Source organism: Barbus barbus (genome assembly GCF_936440315.1).
Source record: "Barbus barbus genome assembly, chromosome: 20".
Lineage (NCBI taxonomy): Eukaryota > Metazoa > Chordata > Actinopteri > Cypriniformes > Cyprinidae > Barbus > Barbus barbus.
In genome coordinates, this window is record NC_136748.1 from 6,383,853 (window position 1) to 6,407,432 (window position 23,580).

The following is a 23,580-nucleotide window of genomic DNA, read 5'->3' on the forward strand; positions in this document are numbered from 1 at the left end:
CAAGCCAGAACGTGTCAAGCTAAAAATAGACTACAAGCTAAATCAAATTGACTTACTCCAGCTGGCATTATGAATAGAGATAAAATAATGTTCGAGTTGAAATTAAACAAATAAATTTTAAAAGGTCAAAACCATATTTAGACACCAGAAATGGTCATTTATATAAAGTTATAATGTAGGCCCTACACCAAGTAATGTTGGTCATCGACTGCAAACCAAGCCCAACAACTGTGTGTCATGGATGATATTTTGATGAGCATCTGTTGTTAATGATTTCTGCTGAAGTTACTCATCTTTTCCTGTGAGAGCAAATTTGGAGTTTGAATTTATGGACTGTTGTTCACGTGTAGCTGCATAAAAAAGAAATAAAGCCTAGTCTGAATGGATAAACCATTATATTTCAGTGCACCGAGATTTAATTTAATTAATAAACACAAGTGTATTAAATTACCTTACCCTATATACTGTATATATATATATATACACAATATGTATGTATGTATGTATGTGTGTGTATGTGTGTGTGTGTGTGTATACAGTGCCTTGCGAAAGTATTCAAACCTCTTCATTTGTTCATGTTTTATGTTGCAGCCTTCAAATAACAGTTTTTTTACATCTTTGCAAAGACCAAATAAAATCAAATAAAAACTGCCTGTAGAGATCAGAGACAGGATTGCATCAAACCACACATATGGGGAAGAGTTCAGAAAGAAATTCTACTGCATTGAAGGTTCACAGAAGTATGTAGCTTCCATTATCCATAATGGAAGACGTTTGGAACAACCAGGACTCTTGCTAGAGTTGGCCTCCTGGCAAAACTGAGCAATTGATGGAGAAGGGCTTTGGTTAGAGTGGTGACCAAGAAGCAGATGCTTACTCTAGTTGAGCTCCATGATCATATCTGTAGAAAGGAGAAACCTACAAGCTAGGGGTTTGAATACTTCTGCAATGTACTTATTTCAGTTTTTTTTTTTTTTTATAAATGTGACAGTTGTGACAGTTCTGTTTTTGCAACATAACAAAACATGAAAAAAATGAAGGGGTTTGAATACTTTAGCAAGGCAGTGTTATATACATAGTATGATATAGGAGAATATGAAGGTAAAGCAAAACAAGAAAGACCTAAAGGCCCAAGCTGAGCATAAATATGGTGGAGTAAATAATTTGGTGAGTTGCTGATATGCCAAAAAGTATGATAACATTTGAATAATTTGTAATGTAAATCAATGTAGCCCTTTGTACGAGTATAGAACACTTACTTGCATAAAAGTCACATAAATAACAATTGTCACTCTGTATCTAACAAAAAATGTCTTAACTAACACACTGAAATCTTTCATTTACCTTTCATTCGCCTACACCTTTAACCACAGACTACACATCTATACAAGCGTCTGTTTGGGTCTCATTGGAGACATCAGATGAGACTCCATAACTCTCATGTTATTTCATATCATTTTTGATCTGTTTCTTAGAAGAAATGTAAACTATTTCAGATTTTTATTTGATCTTTTTTATTGCTACTACCTTTCATTTTTATTATAACGTTAATATAATTTCACTTGTACATACTAAAAATAACTCGTGTTGCTTTTATTCAGCAATGTTGAAAATTTAAAATAATCTGTCATAAAACTCATATGTCTCTTAACCACTAGGTGGCAATATTGTGTCGTGTGCCAATTTTGCCTGTTGATTATTACACATTTCAAATACTACCATTTTGTTGTCCTTGAAGGTGGAATTATTAGTATTTTTGTCAAATTAAAAATAGATATAAAAGATAGCTGAAGCGAGAGAATTTTCATTTAAAATGAACATTGCATGACAGAGAGCTAAATCAGCTTTAGACGATGTGTTGTACTGAAAAAATACACAGTAAAATATGAAACCAATCCACACACTGAAAGAAAATAATCAAATAAATTTCAGTGTTGAAATGAATAAATGAGTACATGACACACTTTAACGCCTGGCTAATGTGGGGGGATACTTCAATAAATCAGGCTAAATGCAGTGGTTTGTATTAGTCTGGAGTTGTGTTGTTGTTGGTGGTGTTTTGTTTTAATCATTATAAAAGATTAAACCTAATCTAAAGCACCATCTTGTAAAAATGTGAATGGTTTCAAAATACCTTGGAAAGGGATTATTAAAGTATAATTTGTTTATGGTTGCCAGATAAATAATGATTGACTGCCCTAACAATGTGTGAGTTTGTCTTAATTACCAATACTAATCTGATCTTCATTGCTGTTATCCTTTTAGATATATATATATATATTTTTTTTTTTTTCAGTGCAAATAATTTTAGTAACGAGTCATGGAACTGATAAACATTTGGAAGAGCATTATTCTTACGATGATTTGAGACTACATCAGTGCTGTGATATATCTGAAATAATATGTATATACACATTTCAGAATTTAAAATCGAAATATTTATTTCAAAATAAAAGATTTCCACACAGACACATGAATTTGGCCTAAAGCTCAATACACAACCCGCAAAATGTTTTTAAAATTGAGTCAGATCTGAAACTTGGCAAATCATTTTCAACCTACATAATCATTATAAAACTTGATCCGGTGAAATGAGACAAAGGGTCATCCATTCATAGTAACGCAAGATAATGAATGCACCTTTATCTGAAATGAATTTATAGAGAGTGATTCTTCAAGAGAAAGTAAACCCCCACAAACCCTAATTTGTATGGCCAAATTAGCATCCTAACATACAAGTTTATACATTTTGTTTTTACATAAAGTGCAGTTTGATAAGCAGAACTACAGCAGAAGCATTGATGAGCAGGAAGTATTGTATTTAAACCTGTATGTACAAGTATGCACATGCTTATTTTGCTTCTTGTTTCTTCTACACCACCATCCCCATTTATGAAATATTTTATGTATTTTAAAAAGCAAGTATTTATCCAGCTGATGATAAAGTTTACTGACAGATTTAGGTTCACAAACCAATATTAGGATGAATAAATCTGCATCTTTGATTGCGTGCAGAAATGAGAGATAAATGAATACCTGCAGGTGCATTCAATCATCTTGTGACTGACTCAAAGAAACACAGAAGCACCACATTGTAACAATGAAATATCCAACATACGCAAAACACTGTGCAACACAGCAAAATACGACTATCCAAAAATACCACTTTGGAAATGTTTTTATTATCGTTATAATAAATTTAAATGACCAAAGGAACAACACTGCCTTTCATATTGCTGTTTTTGTAGATTTTCTGTCTTTCAACAGTAAAAGCAATAGAGATAGAGAGAGAGAGAGAATACAGACCGATAAGCAGGATATGTGCAGAAAGCTGTACAGGTGGCTTGCTCAAATTACACAGGGTTCAAAGACCAACAGAGAACAGTTTACAGCACACAGTCCTAAAACATTTTCCTTTTTTTGGTATTAAATTGGTTTTCACTAGAATCTCTCATACTCCATATAACGAACACTGACCTATAGATCCTTGAAAGTTCCTGACATAAATAAAGCAGCAAAGTCCTTCAAATAAAAGCCACATTTGTTTTGTTTCGTTTCAGTTTGCTGCATCCTGTACAACAAAATGCTCACATTCACCCTCAATTATTATATGACTGTAGCAACCTTTAGATCTTCTTTTCCATGGAATGTTTTTCAAGAAATATTGCAATGTGTATCTTCTCTTCAGTGTCTGATGCACACCACACTCACCTTTTGCATCAAACATTCAATATCATGTTGCGTTCCCTGTTTATTCCGTCACTGTGAAGAATGGCGTTTTATTTGATTGTAAGCTTGCTGACAAAGTGCATCTGTTCCCAAGTGCGGCAATAAAAGCCAACCAGTGTTTCAGGGAAAAGTGCTCAAATGGCTGATATATGATTCAGTTCAAACTGTACCCTGAAAAAAGGGCCAATCAAGACATAAAAGTACATATTATAAAAGTAATATTCTTTTTTTTAATTATTATTATTATTTGAAAACCACAGTGTGCGCCAATGCAAAAGCGATATTGCCATGTCAGGGTTCGAGGCAGAGCCTAATATGGCTAGAGTTTCCCTCATGTACACCGTTATATTGTGTTCTCTGTGCAATTGCTTCTAATGCTTGTATGGCTCACTGACACAGACAAAAATCCCTGACAGTAGATTCGCTGATGCTAGAAAGTGTTTTTTTTTTTTTTTTTCTTTGTTTGCTTTACATAACAAAAGCTATGTAAATTTGGCAAATTATCTTAGTGCTTGTGCCGCATATAGAAAATATCAAGGTCAGCATTTTATTATACAAGATGGTTCTTTCGACACTCAGCAGTGAGGCTCATCCAGTGAACCCTAAATATTACAAACAGCAGGACACAAAATACAAAGGGACAATAATCACACATAGACAGATGATGTTTTGAGGGCAGCTATCTACCGTAGTGTCCAACGTCTTATTCTGTACCTATCAAGAATTCGATCTCGCAAGCAGTCCCAATCTCTCATTAGTCAGACAGCCAGCAGGAAATATCTTGCTCTTCTGTACAGGCAGCCGACTGCTAGATGCTCTGAGTCTTGCTAAAGATGAAAAATGAAATCTCTACTCCCGCTTTTTCGTCCGCATTCCAGAAACTCACGACTATTTGTAGCTGAAACAGCGAGTGGAATTTGCACATACATTTAAACAACAATGACAATGAAAACGCTCTTCGGAAACGTTTAAATAAAATGAGCAAATTAGCCCTTGAGGGTTCTCAGCTTTGTCAAGGTGAAGTCCTCACTCAAATCGTAGCTGAGCGTGCTCTGGAGATCCACGAGAATGGCAAAGGAGCACTGTCAATTTTTCCTTCAAAGTGCCAAGAGGGTGGGAGAATTAAGGGAATCTGAGGATTGGTCGCCGCTGCTACTGCTACGGCGGTGGGCTTTGGAGCAGGACTCCGATGAGGGCGAAGGACTCTCGGGCTCAAGCATGCTGGGGTAGGTGAAGATGAGGCTTGGGTTGTTCGGAGTGGACAACGGGGTGGAAGCAGCCACCACAGGTGTGTTGAGGCTGTCTCCATCAGAACAATACATGCTGGCACCTAGGCACATGGGCTTGATGACTGAATGCTGGCTTTTTCCTTCTTCCTCATCGTCGTCTTCTTCCAAAGGCTCCTGTTTAACCACCACTGGGTTGAGGCTACTCATCAGCCCCCGGGGACCAAGGTTGGAGCGCATGGTCAGAGAAAGGGGCGCACACTGCTGGGAGTGATGGCGTTCATCAGGGGGCAGTTTGCACACGGGGTTGTGGGCCACCAACATGAATTCCAACTTGTCCTTTTCCTTCTGCAGGGTCTCGATTTCTTTCTGCAGGTCAGACTTCTCCTCCTCTAACTTCTCTGTCTCCTTGAATAAAAGAGAAAAAAGAAATACGATGAATGATCATGCTGCATTTTGTCTGATATTCTTTTGAGTTTTGAAATGATTTGCAATAATTACTAATAATTCATCCATACCCAAAACTTTTCCTGATTGAACTCTCAGAGCACTTTGGCACTATAAAAGGCACACCCACCCATAAACACAAGCAATTATTTCCCAAATAAATTTGTTCACATTTCTTTGTTAAACAGGAAACTTGACACAGCATCAAATATTTTGAGACAACTGTCAAAGCCTACAGAAGGTTGAAACACTGACTTAACAATGTGGCATACATAAACCGTAGCTGTCTTTAACTCATTAATACAGCTATGAGGAAGAAGGAAACTAAAAGCATAACAAATGCTTAATTTACAAAGAAAGAAACAGTACATTGGAAGAAAGGGCATAGTTATTGTCATAGAAGACAGTTCCTTATTTGGTGAGGAATGAAGCAAAGAGTGGGGGAAGATAGCAGTGTGTGGGGTTTGATGGTTAGCTGTGGTTTCCTCCTCAAACAATATCAGACGTTTGCTTCCCTCCAACCCCCTGTAGCACATTCCTCCCTCATGTTTCAGGTCTGACAGCCTGAGAGATGCATTATAATGCTAAGTAGTTCAACTACAGCCAGAATTGTCTGGGTCTCGGGGCATTCCCATGTCTACCAGACAACACTGGCCTTCTGTGGCTGTAAAACCTTCTTTTTATGGTCTGTTCAGATTTTAACCACTGAGAATTGTGTGAAAATAAGCCTAGCGATAGTTGTGGACATTTCATTTGGCGTATTCGGTAAATATGTGCTCCCTTGTGCTGGTAATTTTAGAGAAAACTCACCCCTTGCAGCATATCGGTCAGTTCTCTTCTGCGGTTCCGACATTTTGCTGCAGCTAGTTTGTTTCTTTCTCGTCTAACTCTCCGTTTGTCTTCTTCCTCTGGGGTGAGCTACACACAAAACGAGGAGTGAGCACTCGCACAAGTAAACTTTTCCAGTTGTTTGTCACGAAAAAAAAAAAAAATCAAGGCTTACGTCATATTACGTAATATATTTCAAGTCAAATTTATTTATAATATACTTGTACAATAACAATTGTTTCAATGCAGCTTCACAGTAATAAAAAATTAAATAACAGTAATAATGCTGCAAAGTTCTGCTGTAATGCAGCTCTAAAAATAGTCGTTATTCAATAATTCAGCAGATGTTAAAAATGTGTTTTTATGTTATGTTTTAGGTTTTGTTGGTTTGATTTTGTCTCTGTGCTTCAGAGAAGAAAAATGTAACACTAACCTGCTCATCTCGCTTGCGTCGACCCCGGGCGTCGCCGATGGACCGGATGACCCCGGGCCGTGTGAGGGCTGTGTGACCGAGGAAGCCAGGGCCACTAGACACAGACAGGCCGTACGGGTGAGGCCGGGAATATGGATTAGACATGGATGTGATTACTGTGGGCTGAACCATCCACTGCAGGTCCTGACTGGTCGTTATGGCATTAATTGTAGGAATAAAGGCACTGCTAGAGCCAGGCATGTCTACTCTGTACTTCTGTGGAAAAAAAAAAAGTATTAAGAGATTGAAGTGTAAACATTTATGAAGAAACTCTGGATTAGAACTCTGACTTTCACTGCATGTTAAAAATTGTATGATTCATTTTTAGTCTTTGTTACTGCAGTCCCCCAGCCACCCACATTTTAGCCGTTTTACAAATTCCCATCATTAATGAATCATTCCACGAGCTACCTCACTCTGCGCCCTCTTGACTACTTGACCCCCAGAGCGACAGGGTGACACACACACGGTGAATCATGGGAAAGCCCACTACCCTCCCTGACAGAAGCTGACCAGGGTTAGATAATAGCCTCTGTGATGCAATGGGCAACGGATTCTCTGCTGATTTTTTTTTTTTTTTTTTTAAATGTGAAAAACAAACAAGAAGTGAATATGACTTATAACAAGTACACTTCTTCGTTTATAAGACGACTGAAATAAAATTCTGATTTGAATCAAATGTATTTATTAGTAGTATTTGTTAATGCTTCATTAGTGTTAATGTTAGTTATTAATAACATTAACTATGTTTTATTTGCTAATGAACAATAATCACTATTGCAGTCCCACTTTATATTAGGTCTTTAACTACTATGTACTTAAATCAAAATAAAAAGTTAGGTACAGTGTATCTATTGTGTACACCTTGAATTGCAAAACACTTCATTGTTATTGAGATAGAATATAGTTATGGTTAGGAACAGAAACTAATTATAGAAAAGTATGTTTTATATATAAATATATATATGTGACCCTGGACCATAAAACCAGTCTTAAGTCGCTGGGGTATATTTATAGCAACAGCCAAAAATACATTGTATGGGTCAAAATGATAGATTTTTCTTTTATGCCAAAAATCATTAGGACATTAAGTAAAAAAAATCATGTTCCATGAAGATATTTTGTAAAATACCTACTGTAAATACATCAAAACTTAATTTTTGATTAATAATATGCATTGCTTCATTTGAACAACTTTAAAGGCAATTTTCTCAATAATTAGATTTTTTTTGCACCCTCAGATTCCAGATTTTCAAATAGAAAAATATTGTCCCATCATGACAAACCATGCATCAATGGAAAACTTATTTATTCAACTTTCAGATGATTTATAAATCTCAATTTTGAAAAATGTACCCTTATGACTGGTTATGTGGTCCAGGGTCACACACACACACACACACACACACGTCCACAATAAGCACATTGTATCCAATGATTAATGCAACTGTAAGTACACAGCAGCTATAGTGACAAAATAAAGTGGGTCCAATATTACTAATATCAATGAATGCTCAACAGTTTTAAATAACGTTAATGTTAATAATGTCAAGTTAGAAAAGATTAATATGACAAATCTTTGTTCATATATAGTCACACTTGAAAATATGTGATCTGTAAATTAATTAGTGATAGTTACAGTAAAAAAAGGCTATTACCCAAATATTACTTGTAAAATGTACCCAAGATATATGTTTTTTTATTTACATATGCAGTGAGACAAATGCTTGCTATTTCCAAGACTGCTCTTTATTCCAGTCATCCGGGAAACTGAACTGGGATCTCGTGCCAGCACATTCCATCCACACCAAATCCCAGTCCATTCACACATTCCTGGCGGGATTTTAACGGGAAACTGGTTTAATGTGACGGGGAATGAATTACGGGAAGCGTGGTGTTTGTTTAAAAGGATAACAGAAATAATTTCGTGCATTAAAAAAATGGACTAGAGTTTAAACGTCAATGTTCTTAAGTCTCACTTTAGTGTTTTATTTGCACTAGAAGTATGGTGTTTGTTTAAGTTGGTATTAAGAGTTTTCCACACCTTGGTATTGCGAAAGACTTCACTAACTTCCAGGAACTGTCGCGTTTGTTTCTCACTGAATCCATCCCAAGCGACCGGGAAGATCGACATATAAACATGTTACTGAATCATAGATGAAGCTCTGTTTTGTTGCGAAATCTCCGCGTGGCGCTAATTTCTCCTCAAATGTAGGAATTTTCCCCTTCACTTGATTTCCCCCCCAGAGGAGTCAAAACAGCGCATGCTGGAATCGAAAGGGGGCAGTTTATTCCATGGGTTTAGCTAAAACAGCAACCCTACAAGACGATGATGCTCGGGAATTTCTGACAGGGGCTGTTAAACGTACCAGACATGATTAAAATACCAGAGTCTGGGGAACAAGCTGCCAAACTGACCGGTGCACAGTCTCCCATTCATTCGCGCTGAGATCAAGATCGGAAAAGTCTCACAAAATAGCCTAAACTTCTTAGCTGTTACTAAAACTTCACTTGAAACATGATATAGCCGAATGCATTCAATGTATTACTCCTGGTATAACCATAGACGGATAACTATGATGCATTACAATGTATGAGATTTACATTATTTGCGACAAGCTACAAGAATCAAATAAAGTGTGATTTAATGTTTTTTTTCCCACTATTTTTTAAGCATAGACTATTTTGCGAGTTTTTTCTCCATGCAGAAAAATACATAGCATATATTCTATTATCCCCACCACACATATATTAAAAACATGGATTTACTTAAGTATTATTGTGTGACTAGCAAATGGCATTTATTGTATGCATACGGTCTATTGCTATTTCATTGAATTTACCATATCAGCAGTTCTAGTCAGTCATTTAAAATGTATAACCCAGCGATTGTGTACAATGTTTTCATTTATGTAGGCTACAAGCCCCAACTGGACTTATCTTTTTACATTTCCATGTTCTCGATTGAATTGGTTTAATTTTCTCCATCCTTAACTTTACAGTTCAACTACGGTTAAAGGGTTAAAGGTTGAAAGTTTTTTTTTTCGTAACCTATTCAGATAAACAAATGAAACATGTTCTGAAGGTTAGTAAAGTGCAATAGCTTATGTGGAAGTCCCGGAAGTGTGGTCTCCTGTGGCCAGTACGCACGCACTCTCCGTGGGTTTATTTCACATTACGCACACCACCCACGCCACTGCTACCCTTATCTGACGAGATGCCTAATTCCACGGAAACATAATCTTAACAAAGCGATATACTGCAAGACTGGAGGAAGTAAATCACCTTTGGGAATCATTTATTAAGAGAGCGAGACGGATTCCTCTGATGGGATTTTACGCATTTTGCGGAGATGCATAAAACTATATGCGTCCTTCGTGCACTTTCTTTTAAAAAATAATGATCATACGATTATTTTAAAACCTAGCAATTCAGAAAACAGTTATAAATATAAAAAAATGAGCACACTGTATTCTTAAGGTATGCTTGTATAGCCTAGTTAAGGTAAGGGCGCATCGTCCGTCTATGCAACAATCAAGTGTCGAGTTTTAAGCACTTATAAGACTTGCGTTGCTTTTCTATCAAAAACATGCACACAGGGCCACTGAATGTACTTCAGTTCACATCATGAAAACGACAACCAATGACTTTGACTGCCAGTCCTCGATGTATAGAAAGTTTGGTCACATTTTGCATAGTTTATGTTCCCATATAGACTTTAATATGTGCTACTGTGTTATTATTTACAAATAGTCATTATTGTTTATTTTTACAACACGTAGTTTAGTATGTGTAATGTAGTATGAGCTCTGTGATGTAAAGCACAACAGTAGGCTATACCTGGTAGTTGGAGGCAGGGATGGGGCTGGTGTCCGGGTGCGCCGGTGAGCTGCTGCTGCCGCGGGAGGATGTGTCGTATGTCCCGGTGTAATCCTGGTACATGATCCAGGGAAAGAGGAGGAAATTTCAGAAGGTTGAAAATGAATTCCCACACGATCAGAGTGTCTTCAGAGGCAAAAAAGCACTTCCAAGCAAAGCTATTCCTTTATACCTAATCTAAAAATTATATCCAAAATACTTCTTAATAGTCAGTATGTTAAATCCAGGCATATCTGTGCAATATTATATTATTAGAGAAGTCAACGCTCTCAAATTCTGTAGTCTCTTTAACAGTCTAATAAATAGATGTTCCGTGATTTTGGCGACTAAGTGAACTTCAGTGCTACTTCTACAGGTCACGTCTTTAGATGACTCACTTCAATGGCACTACTCTACTCCGTCGCTCCGCTTATCTACGCCAACCTGCGTCCACGCGTCACAGCCTTGATCAGGCGCACAGCACAATAGGGGGGCAGCATGCATATTTGATAGAATTACTGCCAGACATTACTGTCCAGTAAAAAGTTTATGAAAGAATATGGGTAGATATTCGATTATATGTCATACTGAGCAAATACATTTTTTTTTAAATGCTTTAATTTATTTTAAACCTGTTTGCTTTTCACGGCCATCCCCATTTCACAGTTGGTTTCGACCATTGACGCATGTTTCCAAAAATGGGCAGTTGCGTCAGAGCACACGCGCATGGGTTTCCTTGGTAAAGACACGGTAAAGACGCGTCAAGGATTCCCTTCCCTCTTTCCCCACCGTTAACTTTCACTGGGTGGTCTGTGGACACATGCTCTCGGGCCCTGAACGCACGGAACACAGGGAGGGTGTGTAGAGGTGGTCGTGGGTTTAATAGAAAGCGTCAGCAGAGCACAGCTTTGGTGATCTCGGAACCATGTGTGCGCTTTTTAATTTGCGAGCGTGTGTAGTTTTTCACTTTTTCGGGAGTTCAAAACACAAGATTCTTAATTCAGTATTTTTGTTGTTGTTGTATTTTCTAATTGTTTATTGCATCATTTTCAGTCCATTTATCACAATTCTTCAGACATAATTATGAATCCAGACTGGATCAAACTCACCCTTATAGCCCGGAGAACAGATAGATGTCGCCAGTGGTACAATAAAGTTTATTGGGGGAGGGGAATTATCAATTGCATAATATCAACACTTTCTTAGAGTTGAGTTTTATATTCCTACGTGGGGTCCATCCTATTTTGTGTAGGTATAGGAGATTTTTGATATATATTTAGAAATGCATTTTGGATGTTGCATGTATGGAGATAGGTGTATATAAATGCAACAAAAATGATCATTTTAATTAACCCAGTAGTCGGATTTTGAACCAATGTTATTGGGGGAAATGCACCTAATGCACTGCCAACCATAAACAGAAAAGTGGAAACATTTGAACACTTCACTTCGTTTCATATGAGTTCATTTATTTCGAGTTAAGTATGAAGATAATGTATGGGTGAACACCGACATGCCCATAATAAGACTGATAGGTAACCACTACTGCGGTAGGTTGGCTATACAAAATAAATGAATTGGCCATGAGACTAATGATAATAATATGCAATATACTATGATACAATCTAATATGCATTACATCTCATGTTTTTTTTTTATGCGAATGACTGTCGTGTTTGTTTCTCTATTTGTCTGCCATCTGATCTGATCTGATCTGAGCATTATGGAAAAGAACAAGAACAGAACTGACGCGCGTTCCCGGTGACGGTGAACGTCACTCGTTGTCTGGCACAGTTCTGATCTCTTCTTAGGGAAAGAGAGTTATAGCTGTTCGCAGGGTAAATTAATGCGGAGATTTTTAGTCTTACACCATCGACAACTGTAATAAAGAGCTGAGTGCACAGAAAACTCATACAGTATGCACAGAAGCTCAGCGACATGACTAGGTTTTATGCGTAATTACTATGCCCTTACAAAATACCATTTTCATATACACTGTAAAAAAAGAAAAGAAAAGTTGAGCCAACTTAAAATTTTATTATTATTTAATTTGTTTTGCAGTGTAGGCTACAATACTCCGTCGCAAACCATAGCATTAACGTGGTCATGAGGGCAATATACTGATTAATGGATTAGCTCCTTAACCCAGATTTAATATGAGACGCATTCATTCTAATCTGATAACGTCTCTAGGCCTTGAATGCACGTGCTACTGTGAGGTAAATACAAGGAAGGCACATGGGGACGGTAAGGATGCAATATAACTTTGACTTATGGTTCATCATGTTACTTCAGTGCCCAATGGGGGAAATGATGGGTGATTTAAACCAGTAACAAAACAATATAGCATTAAAATCATATGTTCACATATTTTATTGACATAGCGCAAACTGGTTTACATACATGAATCCCCTTTCAACAATATGCAATATGAGGTAGATTTGGTGGCACTGGCGCACCTCAGGTCACGATCTGCCTGGAGTCCTGGGTGGAGGCCGGTGAGCAAGTGCTTTGTGGATCACTGACTGGTGAAAACACCTGATCTAGATTAGTGCTTCATTGATCTCTTGAAATGTTATTTGCAGGTTTCCCTGGAAACTAATGTAGACTGGTCTGAAACAGAACAGAGCCACAATGTGAACGTTCCAGGCCTGGAGGGAATACGGAACTCAGAGGATAGAAAATGAATTCATGCTGGAACATTTCCACTGATTAAGCCAATCGCATTACAGAAAAGTAGGAAACATGGCCTTGGTTTGTCTATTGTACATAATCTCCCTGGTGCATGAAAGACTTGCTCAAATGGTAAATGCAACACAATAATTCTCCAAGCAAACCCATAACTCCATAACAAAGACTATTGAACATTATTGAAGTATTGAAGCAAAAATATTCAATTATAAAAGAGTTCATGATTATTCTGAATTATCATTTAGATGGTAAACACATAACTGACTAGGACAGCTGAGAACAATGAAGGCTATGTGAAAAACCCAAAGTCTACAGCCTGGCAACTTCAAGTTTATATCCTTGTTTGTGTGTTTGTGAATGGAGAAATCCTAGAGGCTCGTCTTCAATTACTCAAAGCTGTCACGGAATGGAGCACTCTTTATTTACTTATATTTCCACCACCTGCTGTCAATAACCAAGTGGTCAGGATCTATTTCGGCAAGGAAGAATGTGATGTTATGCAGGAATTCTTTTCGATATCATGCCTCCTGTTACCGAACATGTTATGCTTGCCAGTAGTCTTAAAAAATGGTTTTGCTGGCAGTACGCTGAAGTTACCCAGAAGCAAACACCAAGTGCGGCTTTGACCGTGGTTCTGAAAGAGTTATTACTACAAGAATCGGTTCCTGCTACAATGGAAGGAAATGCGTCACAAACTCATGGCTGACTCAAAACAAAGAGTGACAAAACGAAGTGATGGCCACTTAAAAACAAAGAGGGGGATGGAAAGCAGGAGCGTATAGTAGAAGAACTTAACAAATGGAGAAGAAATAGGAGAGGTGGGAGGACTTCAAAGAGGGTTGAAAGATTTAGCATTGGTCTTTAATGCAAAAGGGTCTTCCCGTAAACCTTCGGTGTTTGGCCAAGGCAAATATGACCCATCACAGCGAGCTTTTATTCTGAGAGGGTAGTAGAGGAAAGATGCAGAGGTATATCTGAGAGTTTTAACATCTTCTACCCCCTTGTTTTGCGAATTACTTTGTCAGGTGCCGCTTTCCGAGTGCTTTTCATCACAGGCGCTGAACACAATGGAGAAAATTGCTTCAGAACGCAACTGGGGTTGCTCTTTCGGATCTACGTAAAGTATGAATGGGTATGGAGATGAGGAGCATGCTAATGTATTTGTTTAGAGCACAAGTGTGGACCAAGTGTTCGGCTGTCTACTCTGATAAGGTTCCTGATGTCTCTAAGTGCTACAAACATGGAATGCCGCGGTACATAAATAGGACGAGTACACTAATGTGTAAAAAGCCCAGGTGCGAGCTATACCACAACAAGCCTCACTCATAAGAAAGGAGGAACGATTTGTGAGCTCTTACACAAACGTAATACTGCTTTACTTGCAAACGTTTGAGGAAAGGTTTGGCAAACATTGCCATAGATTCGAATGAGCCTTGTGTCCTTGTTGTTTTAATTATAGGAGAAGCAGTGCTATATTGTCAGTATATTATATAGTCAGTATAGCATACAGTCACACACGATTTAGCACAGCCTCTCATAACTTGAACTGTTTCTACATACTTAAAAGTTTAATGTCACAAATTATCATTAAAACTTAGTTAAATTATATATTTTTAGAAGATTTAGTCCCTGATGTGACTACGGTTTATCTTACTAAATTTTATAAGTAAACAATTTGAGTGAAAAGTTTAATTTAAAAGAATGAAAAGCATTTCAAATGTTTTTAGGGTGCCTTTATGGAGTTAAGGCTACATTGTGTCTGCTCCAAATTCAGACTCAGTGCCACACAAAAAGTCATATTAATGTCATCTCTGACCCATCTCAGCCCCTATTATCAGAAGTGACTCTGATGTAACCTTAAGCTTTTGGCATAGCCAAGACAGATGGCTTAATGTTTTCATTCATCATATTTCTATATTAGTAATAAAAGATTTAAAACATGACTTTTTAAAAACACCTTTTGTGATTGTAATTCCTGTGTAAATGCACGTTTTCCTGTTCTGTGCAGCATATGTTTTTATGCAGTAGAAGCTGTTTAAGTTACTGATTCTGTGCTACATTTGCAGTGTAAAGACGATATTAGTAATTGGTATATTCCCCTTTTTGCTTTAATGACAGCATTCACTCAACCTGGCACGTTTTATATGGAATAATGTGAGAATGTTCCAATGTTTAGGCCTCATTGGAAACAAATAAATCTTGATATTTTGTAGAAAGGAGTTAACAGGAAGCATAAGCTATGACTATATTGTGTTTTATAGGAAATTTGGCCAATCTGCATCTAGAACTGGAACCATCAGTTTTATTATGGACATTTTTGGATTTCAGAGTATGGGTTTCTCCTACTCTGTACAGATCCAAGGCACACGTTAGTTGTGTCCTTTGCATGGCACTGTATGAAATAACTCAAGTTTGGTTCAGTAAAAATGCATGATTGTACATTGTTGATGCAATAACTAATAACATCGTCTTATTTTCTATTATTTCTTGCATCATCTCTTCATGATGTAAGGGCCCTCTGACAATCCTAAAGAGAACACACCATGTTGACTCAGTGAGCAGGCGTCTCTTCACAGTTGACCTGTCTGTACACGAGTTTAGCTTCACTTGTCTCCACCTGTCTTTTGCATAACACCCAATAATAAGCCTAAAGAACAGGAGAGGTGAGACATACAATGCAAGTGACATTCTTTCCACCTTACAGAAATGGAAACACATAATATATTGAGTTTTACTTTGACCCTATCCATTTTCCTATGGCAGGAAGATTTATTTACCTTTCATATACAGCTATATACATATTTATTTTGGATAGGAAGTAGAATAGTCAGGGGGCAGTGTCCCTCTCTGGGGTTTACTCCTTTTGAGCATCCATTCTGTCCGGTTGAATGAAAGCTTAATGCGAGTGTGGAAAAGTGGAAAATGTAATTAAGCAGCTAAGGGGGGTTTGAGGCACTCGGTCCTTCTGTACACTCTCCTCACTGTGTTTGCTGCCCACTGCTTGTCTAGCTCTGAGGTCAAGGGCACAGAGGTCAGCGGTTTACAGCTGTGCTGGAGTTACATATTTGGTAAGCAGTAATGATGCATTAAACGTCTGCATCGGAAACTAATTAAAGAGCATGTTTATTGTGTCACATTAAAGATTCAAGGTCTACAGAGAGACTAGTTCCAGGTTTGATCACATTTGATGGGTTTATTAACACAGCAATGCAATAAAAGTAACCCATGTTCAATAATTAAACGTATTAATAATAAATACACTCAACAAATCTTTTTTATAGTAATATATATATAAATATTACATTTACATTTAGCAGACGCTTTTATCCAAAGTGACTGAGGACAATGGGAGCAATCAAAAGAGCAATGATATGCAAGTGCTATAACAACTATAAGTAGAACCACATCAAGCTTAAAAAAGAACAATGTAAAAGCTTTATATATTACTTTAAAATGCAAAAAGCTTAATCCTCAGCATATTTAATTGCTACTGTATAACAAGATATTTGTAGACAAAAATGTTATATTGTTACTGTAGATGTTTTCCACAAAAATCAAAAGTTAGTTTAGTTGGCTGCCTCCAACTAAACTACAACTTTTCAGGGTGGTATATGTATTTGTACAATAAAAAAAAAAACATGTCTCAAACAAGATTTACACAAAATTATTGATATCCATTTAGCCTAATAATGTCTGGTCTAATTATTCAACAACAATAAACAAACATTCTTGAAGAGAATAGGTAGGGGACTACAGGCTTCACAAAACTCCTAAAAAGAGTCCTGCCTTTTGATCTGCGGCGTGCACCTGTCCATGTGACTCTACCTTGTATACATCACTCCTTCTGACAGGTCAATCAGCCAGACAGGCCATCAGAGCACATCTCCCAGCCTGACAGCGGTCAACGCTCGATCCAGCCTGACAGCTGAACAGGTACTGCCGCCAGCCAGAAAGCGGGAAACATGGAAGGGCTCTTTGAGGATGGAAAAGCAGTTCGGAGACGTATGCACGAAACAAGATGCCCAAAATAAATGAACTCACATGAAGAAGTGACCATATTTTTAGTCACTGACAAATGCTCCATTCCAAATGAAGTGTCAGTCCCTTTAATTCCATGTTAAACTGGGGAAAGCCAAGAGCCGTGTGCCAGGGCTGAAGCACCTGAGGGGTTTGCTTCTAGAAATCCATGACAGGTCTAAATCGAACGCTTACGATTTGGAGCCGAGAGGAAGATGGAAGAAAATCTGCATTCATCTTGTCATCCCCCCATCATATCCCAAAGAGAATGAAATAAATAATTAAACAAAGCGAGTCCCAACAACGTGAGGGGGAGACAACAGCAGAAACCAGCCAGAGCCAGAAACAGACCGTGTTTGATCCGCTTAGCATGGCTCTCTCCTGCCTTTTAATGCATGGCTAGGAGGAGAGTAATTAGCAATTAACAATCAGGGCTTAACGAGTGGAAGTTATTATCAAGCAGGGGTGAAAACATATCTTGCATGTTGACAAAGCGAGGCAAAAAAGACTGTAATTCTCTCATTTCCATGACATCTCGGAGGCCATTTTTTCCCCCTGCAACAGATCAAACAGGCTCCAACAAAAGGCCTCAAATCTCCCCTACTCTTCCAAATTAGCTAAGCCTCTCAGCTCCATCATCCCAAACATGGCTCGCGTCAACAACCCCATCCGAGTGCCGCCACCGCTGAAACCCACAATCCTCCATCCCTGCCGCCCCCTCCTCTCCCCCACTGGAACAAGACGACGAAGAGGGGAATAAACTCTCACTAATGTCACTCTGAATTTGCAGACATCAGGACACAAAGTATCCCAGAGTTACCAGAACAGGAAACTTTGTCTCTCGTTTTCCCCTCTCTCAAATGTTTGTTTCTGCGACTTGCTTTTAATGATGTGTTTGTCTTTTGTTTTCCAGAGGAATGTATTAAATAACCGTGACTGTGTATGAAATGGCCAGGCCTGACAGCTTGGGGAACTCCAGCAGTGGTAAACAGGCAAAGGCGGCGGCCGCGTTTCCTCAGCCTTGCTCTGACATATTCAGGCCTTCGTAATGTTCCCTATTTCGCTCCGATTACCTCTCATGTTTGCTGCTGCCCTGTCTTCTTAGCATCTCCATGGAGTGAGGTGATCTAAGATGGCAAATGGGATTTTCAATCATTTGCTTTCTCTTTTCTTTCTTATTGTGTACATCAAAACTCGAATGTTGGAGCTGAAAGCAGACTGTTTCGGGAGGGTCTGAATGTCTGGACTTTTCCCGCCTCTCTTTCGATTAATTCTTGGATGATGTTCGTCAGGAAAAAGGAAAGGACAGAGTAAAGTCACAGTAAAGGCCGTCACATCCACTGCTGGAGATTATGATTCGATCTAGAAATGTTAGCACATAGAGGACACCGGGGTTAGATGTCACATGGGGAAGTTGTCACAAAAACTCCACTTGCATAAGCCCCAAAGTATCCTAATAAACACCCAGTGACCCATTTTTAAATACAGAGGTTGGTTAATGAATCTAAATGATTTTTGACTATGAAATAATGGTGTGCATAATCAATGCAATAGTTTTTCTATTGGTACAGCTTAAAAAAAAACATTAATTTAAACAGTTAACAATAACTAACGATGAAAATTACTTCCATAGCATTTATTAATCTTTGTGAATGTTAATTTAAAAATGTACCAGTACATTAATACAATCAATGATTGTATGTGTTAATATTATTTAATGGACCTGAGCTAACATCAACTAACAATAGACAGTTGTATTTTTATGTGTATTATATATGTATATAGATGAATAAATACTGTAACAAATGATTACTCATTTTTAGTTAATGCATTAAAGTTAACTTAATTTCTTTATGGTTCTCCCATCGGCAGTTTAAATACAACCATATTTTCTGTTTCATTGCTGTTTATCTCTCACTGTTAGGATACTGAGAAAAACGGTAACTTGTTTTCACGTTGAAACATGAAATGTGATTGTGGCTGGGACTTCTCTAAACCTGTTCAGAAATATGTGCACACTCAGATTACCAGATGGTTCAAAGTCATTTTAAAATAGCCCGTACTTAAACAACTGAAACTGTCGGCAGCAATTCCTTCAAAGGTTAACTTACCCGCTTGGAATGACAATACCGTTGCAATTGATGAATCCGAGCATCATTTAGACTGCCAAGCTTTTTATTTTCTGTGGCCTGCTGCCATCAAGATGGTTTAAATAAGGCAGGATTACTGGATTTGGGGAATTAGCAACAAAGTTGGCAGACAAGACCCCGGCACTAAAAGTGGAGAGCAAGAAAACAAGGTCTTTGAAAACAGGTTCACACTACACCTCATTTACAGCTGTTTATTCCTCTACATCCCTATTATGACGCTTCGATATAAACTTCTGAAATTAAAAGTTGACTTTGATATACAAGTTGCTGGCATGTGCATGAAATAAACTGGAGGAAGCGCTTTGTTTCCCCCCCAATCCATAATGTACTGCACTTTACTGTTAATGCACCACTAGAGCTGATCGAGTGGGTGCTGAAAAAAAGAAACAAATCTGAATGCTGTTTCGGCTTAAAGGGGCCATCAACCTTTCCTTCACCTCTCTAAACACCGGTCCACACAGTCTGATGGGGTCAGTTTAGCAGCAGGTCGGAAAAGGTTACAGTGCCAAGCGTGGACGGAAGAGAAAACAGACAAAAATAATCTTGTTATTAATTCTTTTATTAAGAGACTTGATTCTATTAAATGCCCTAAATGTATTCATCCCGTGGTTCCCAATTAGACATGACAGCTCCTACATTACCAACAATAAATATAGCATAGGGCAGACCCCCAGGCCAATAAAGACCCCTGACAATGACCCCTGCGCTTAATGATGAAAACAAGTGAGCTCTCGCTCTCACATTCTCTCCCTCCCTCAGCTGTAGGTTCTCTCCCACACACCCCGTTCATGTCTACACTCCCTTAACAAACACACTCACACACATATGGTTTGCTCTGTTTCATGTTTGAAACCCTGTTAAAAGCTTAAAAGCGTTCAGGGTTGACAGAGACGACACACCAAGACACTTTTTCACCACAAGAAAACAACACATGCAGACACTCACTCACTCATACATACTGGAACTAAATTTCTCAAATGCAGTGCAACTCCATTCTCCTTGGCAAATTACAAGATTAAACAAACAAGACTAAAATGAGCCATTTTAGAAATAAATGCTCATAATTTAGATGCTTTTTCCAGTTTTGTGGAATCTAATTGAAAAAAAAGACCTTCTTTGATGACTTACTTCATACATATTTACAAACTAGGCATATATGAATAGCTGTGTGATGCAACTCAATATTGAATCAACATGAAGTTTTGCGCTGAACTCTTTTCTCTCTTAAAGTTAAGCACTGATGAACTCACACTTAGTGTTTGCTAGGGCAAGGATCATTATTACCATTTTTCATTTATTTGAATAAACCCTGACCCAAAGTATTAAACTGAATTTGAAGCCTCAAATGAGTTAATCTGTTTAGTTGATGACTAGATTTTTAGATTTCACGGTTTCTCCTGACACAGTCAAAATGAAAATTCAATAGTGAAAATGCAAGATTAAACAGATATAGCATTTAGGCCTTGTCTTATCTTGGTAATAAATGGTAACCCACATTTTTTACAAAATACTAATAACTATAGGGGAGTTATGCGTGACAGTCACTCCAGTCAAATCCAAGATATTCACATTCATCCGAGCACGGCCTTAGTTCCTAAAATGTGACCCTGGACCACAAAACCAGTCTTAAGTGTCAATTTTTCAAAATTGAGATTTATACATCACCTGAAAGCTGCATAAATAAGCTTTCCACTGATGTATGGTTTGTTATGATCGGACAATATTTGGCCGAGATACAACGATTTGAAAATCTGGAATCTGAGGGTGCAAAAAAATCAAAATATTGAGAAAATCACCTTTAAATTTGTCCAAATCAAGTTCTTAGCAATGCATATTACTAATCAAAAATGAAGTTTTGATGTATTTACGGTAAGAAATTTACCAAATATATTAATGGAACATGATCTTTACTTAATATCCTAATGATTTTTGGCATAAAAGAAAAATTGATAATTTTGACCCATACAATGTATTTTTGGCTATTGCTAAAAATATACCCCAGCGACCTAAGACTGGTTTTGTGGTCCAGGGTCACATATGAGTTCCTATCCATATTAGTTAACATTAGTCAATGGATTAATTAACAACAACTAACAATGCGATGCATGAGCAGCAATACACTTATTACAGTATTTATTAAATTTAGATAACTAATGTTAATAAATGGTGTTACCAAAATAACACACTGATATAGCTCATAGATTTGCCTCATGTAAACAGGTACAAAACAAATTAATCTGTGGATGAATAAAAATGTAAACAACTTAAAAGTAAAACTAATATTAAAACACATCAGAATAACAAAAACCAGAAAACGAGTAAAGCAGCAAAGTAACTTGATTTATTGATGCAATCTATTAATAAAGAACATGAGAAAACACAAATAGCATATAAATTATAAAAATAATACACACAGTTCTTGTAAATGTACCAAATGACTCCTGCTTGACTGTCTCCTGTACATCGTGTTCATAGACCCATCATTCAAATCAGAGAGCACCTCATTCACACAGAAAATCTACAGTTTTCCGTTGGCAAAAGCCCCCTCCTGGAACTGAGGAATAAAGCTTTTGAAGTAAGCCCTGTGGGAGAGAGAAAACGAAAGTGAGCCAAACAGAAAAGAAAGATAAAGAGACACGACAACAGTAGTGTCATGTAGAAACTTACATGTGAAATCACCCTGAATGTTTCCTTGACTAATTACTAGAAAATGTGAAATTGCAAGACTACTTCATTTAATTACTTCACATTTTTAATGACAATTTTTGCTGTTGGATCAAAAATGGGTATAAAGAATCATTAGATTACGCCTCTTACATTTGTATTATTTTGTATGGCAACAACACTTATATACGTTCAAAAAGATGGGAAATACAAACTACAACCAATAAGTTGTCCATACAAGCTGGGAAAGTTAATTAGGGAATCTACATTTTTAAATCACTGCTTGATTAAAGCCAAGCCAGAAAGCCAAAAGAAAACGTATCCAAGCATAGACAAGATACGGGCCGAACACAAACAGAAGAAATGTATTATCACTAACACTTATCACACTCAGCACAAAGAGTGCTCTCCAGCTATGAGGTGTGGCTGGGAGAAAAAAGTCCAAAGGTGAGCGCAACACATTCCAGTAGACTCCAGAAAACTCACATGAAGTGGAACCACACGAGAGCTATACCATTTCACAGGGAGTAAACTATCGGTTGCTCTTTGTTGGGAGGATTCATAATTGATTTGTTCTTACTTGGCTCGCTTGGCCATCTCGTTGCCGTCCCAGCGTGGACTGTAGGGGTAAGATTTCTGCACCTGAGAGTAGAGCTGCCCACTGCTGGTGAAGTGATAGATAGACTGAAACGTGTGGGTGGGTTGATCTCGAGGGAAGTATAAAGGCAGGTCCACTACAAGAAGACAGCAGTGAGAACAGCTCAAATACAGATCCTCCAGAACAAAAATGGTGAAGCATGAAAGATACCACCACGAACCAGTGACAGAAGTTCATATTTTCACAATATATAAAGGCAACTTAGGCTTACTGGACATATGGCTACAGCACTGCAAAAAACAAAACAAAAAATTGCTCAAAGACTTCTGGAAACTAAAATGGCATGGAAAAAAAAAAAAAATACATTTTATATATATATATATATATATATATATATATATATATATATATATATGTGTGTGTGTGTGATACCGGAAAAGTACAGCAAAATGTACCCAGAGCAAGGAATTTCAGTTTTTTGCAGAAATGTTGCCTGAGTCAAGTATTTCCAATGACTCTGGGTTGCATAAAAGGACCATGTTTGTGTATCTCACCATGGACCAGGAAGCAGAAGTCTTTCCACATGAGCAGAAGAGTGAGCTTGGTAAACCCGACAGCATCGTACTCTACCACACCCCTGTGTAGTCAAAACAGAGTAATATTCATTCTTGACAATATCGTTGTATAAAATATAAGATAAAGACATCTTGGCATCTTCCCAGTAATATTGGCCTGATTGTCAATATCTGCACTATTAAACTGCAGTTCAGTGAAGACCTAAAATGTGACTTCAAAACAACTGATAAAAGAATATAATACACAGAGCCCCAAAAAGTGGACACTTAAGCTACAATTGCAATCGTAATTATTTTTTCATCCAATGCAATGACATAGATTTTT

General features: G+C 37.6%; 2 protein-coding genes across 2 annotated transcripts in view; both read right to left on the bottom strand.

The window, feature by feature from the left end:
- Window positions 1-3,162: 3,162 nt before the first annotated feature.
- On the bottom strand, window positions 3,163-10,998 carry LOC306886411 (fos-related antigen 2-like). Its single transcript, XM_079443496.1, has 4 exons — window positions 10,543-10,998; window positions 6,664-6,918; window positions 6,213-6,320; window positions 3,163-5,363 (listed from the first exon to the last, which is right to left on the bottom strand). Exons 1-4 carry the CDS (start codon window positions 10,642-10,644, stop codon window positions 4,827-4,829), a joined length of 1,002 nt encoding a protein of 333 aa, XP_079299622.1. The 5' UTR covers window positions 10,645-10,998; the 3' UTR covers window positions 3,163-4,826.
- Window positions 10,999-21,738: 10,740 nt separating this feature from the next.
- Window positions 21,739-23,580, bottom strand: part of LOC306886578 (BRISC and BRCA1-A complex member 2) — a 90,859-nt gene continuing 89,017 nt past the window's right edge. Inside the window, exons 10-12 of the mRNA XM_079443788.1 lie at window positions 23,235-23,317; window positions 22,663-22,816; window positions 21,739-22,000 (exon numbers count right to left, since the gene is read on the bottom strand). Of these exons, the coding sequence (XP_079299914.1) occupies window positions 21,937-22,000; window positions 22,663-22,816; window positions 23,235-23,317 (301 nt within the window). The 3' untranslated portion in view covers window positions 21,739-21,936. The remainder of the gene's footprint in view (window positions 22,001-22,662; window positions 22,817-23,234; window positions 23,318-23,580) is intronic.

What these genes read in the sequence shown, in the direction of transcription:
- LOC306886411 (XM_079443496.1), bottom strand. Translation starts at nt 10,644, where the DNA reads ATGTACCAGGATTACACCGGGACATACGACACATCCTCCCGCGGCAGC. An exon ending in TCCCTGCCTCCAACTACCAG is followed by an intron (nt 6,919 to 10,542) that starts GTATAGCCTACT and finishes TTTTTTCCACAG; the next exon opens with AAGTACAGAGTAGACATGCC. An exon ending in TGACCGATATGCTGCAAGGG is followed by an intron (nt 5,364 to 6,212) that starts GTGAGTTTTCTC and finishes CTTTTATTCAAG; the next exon opens with GAGACAGAGAAGTTAGAGGA.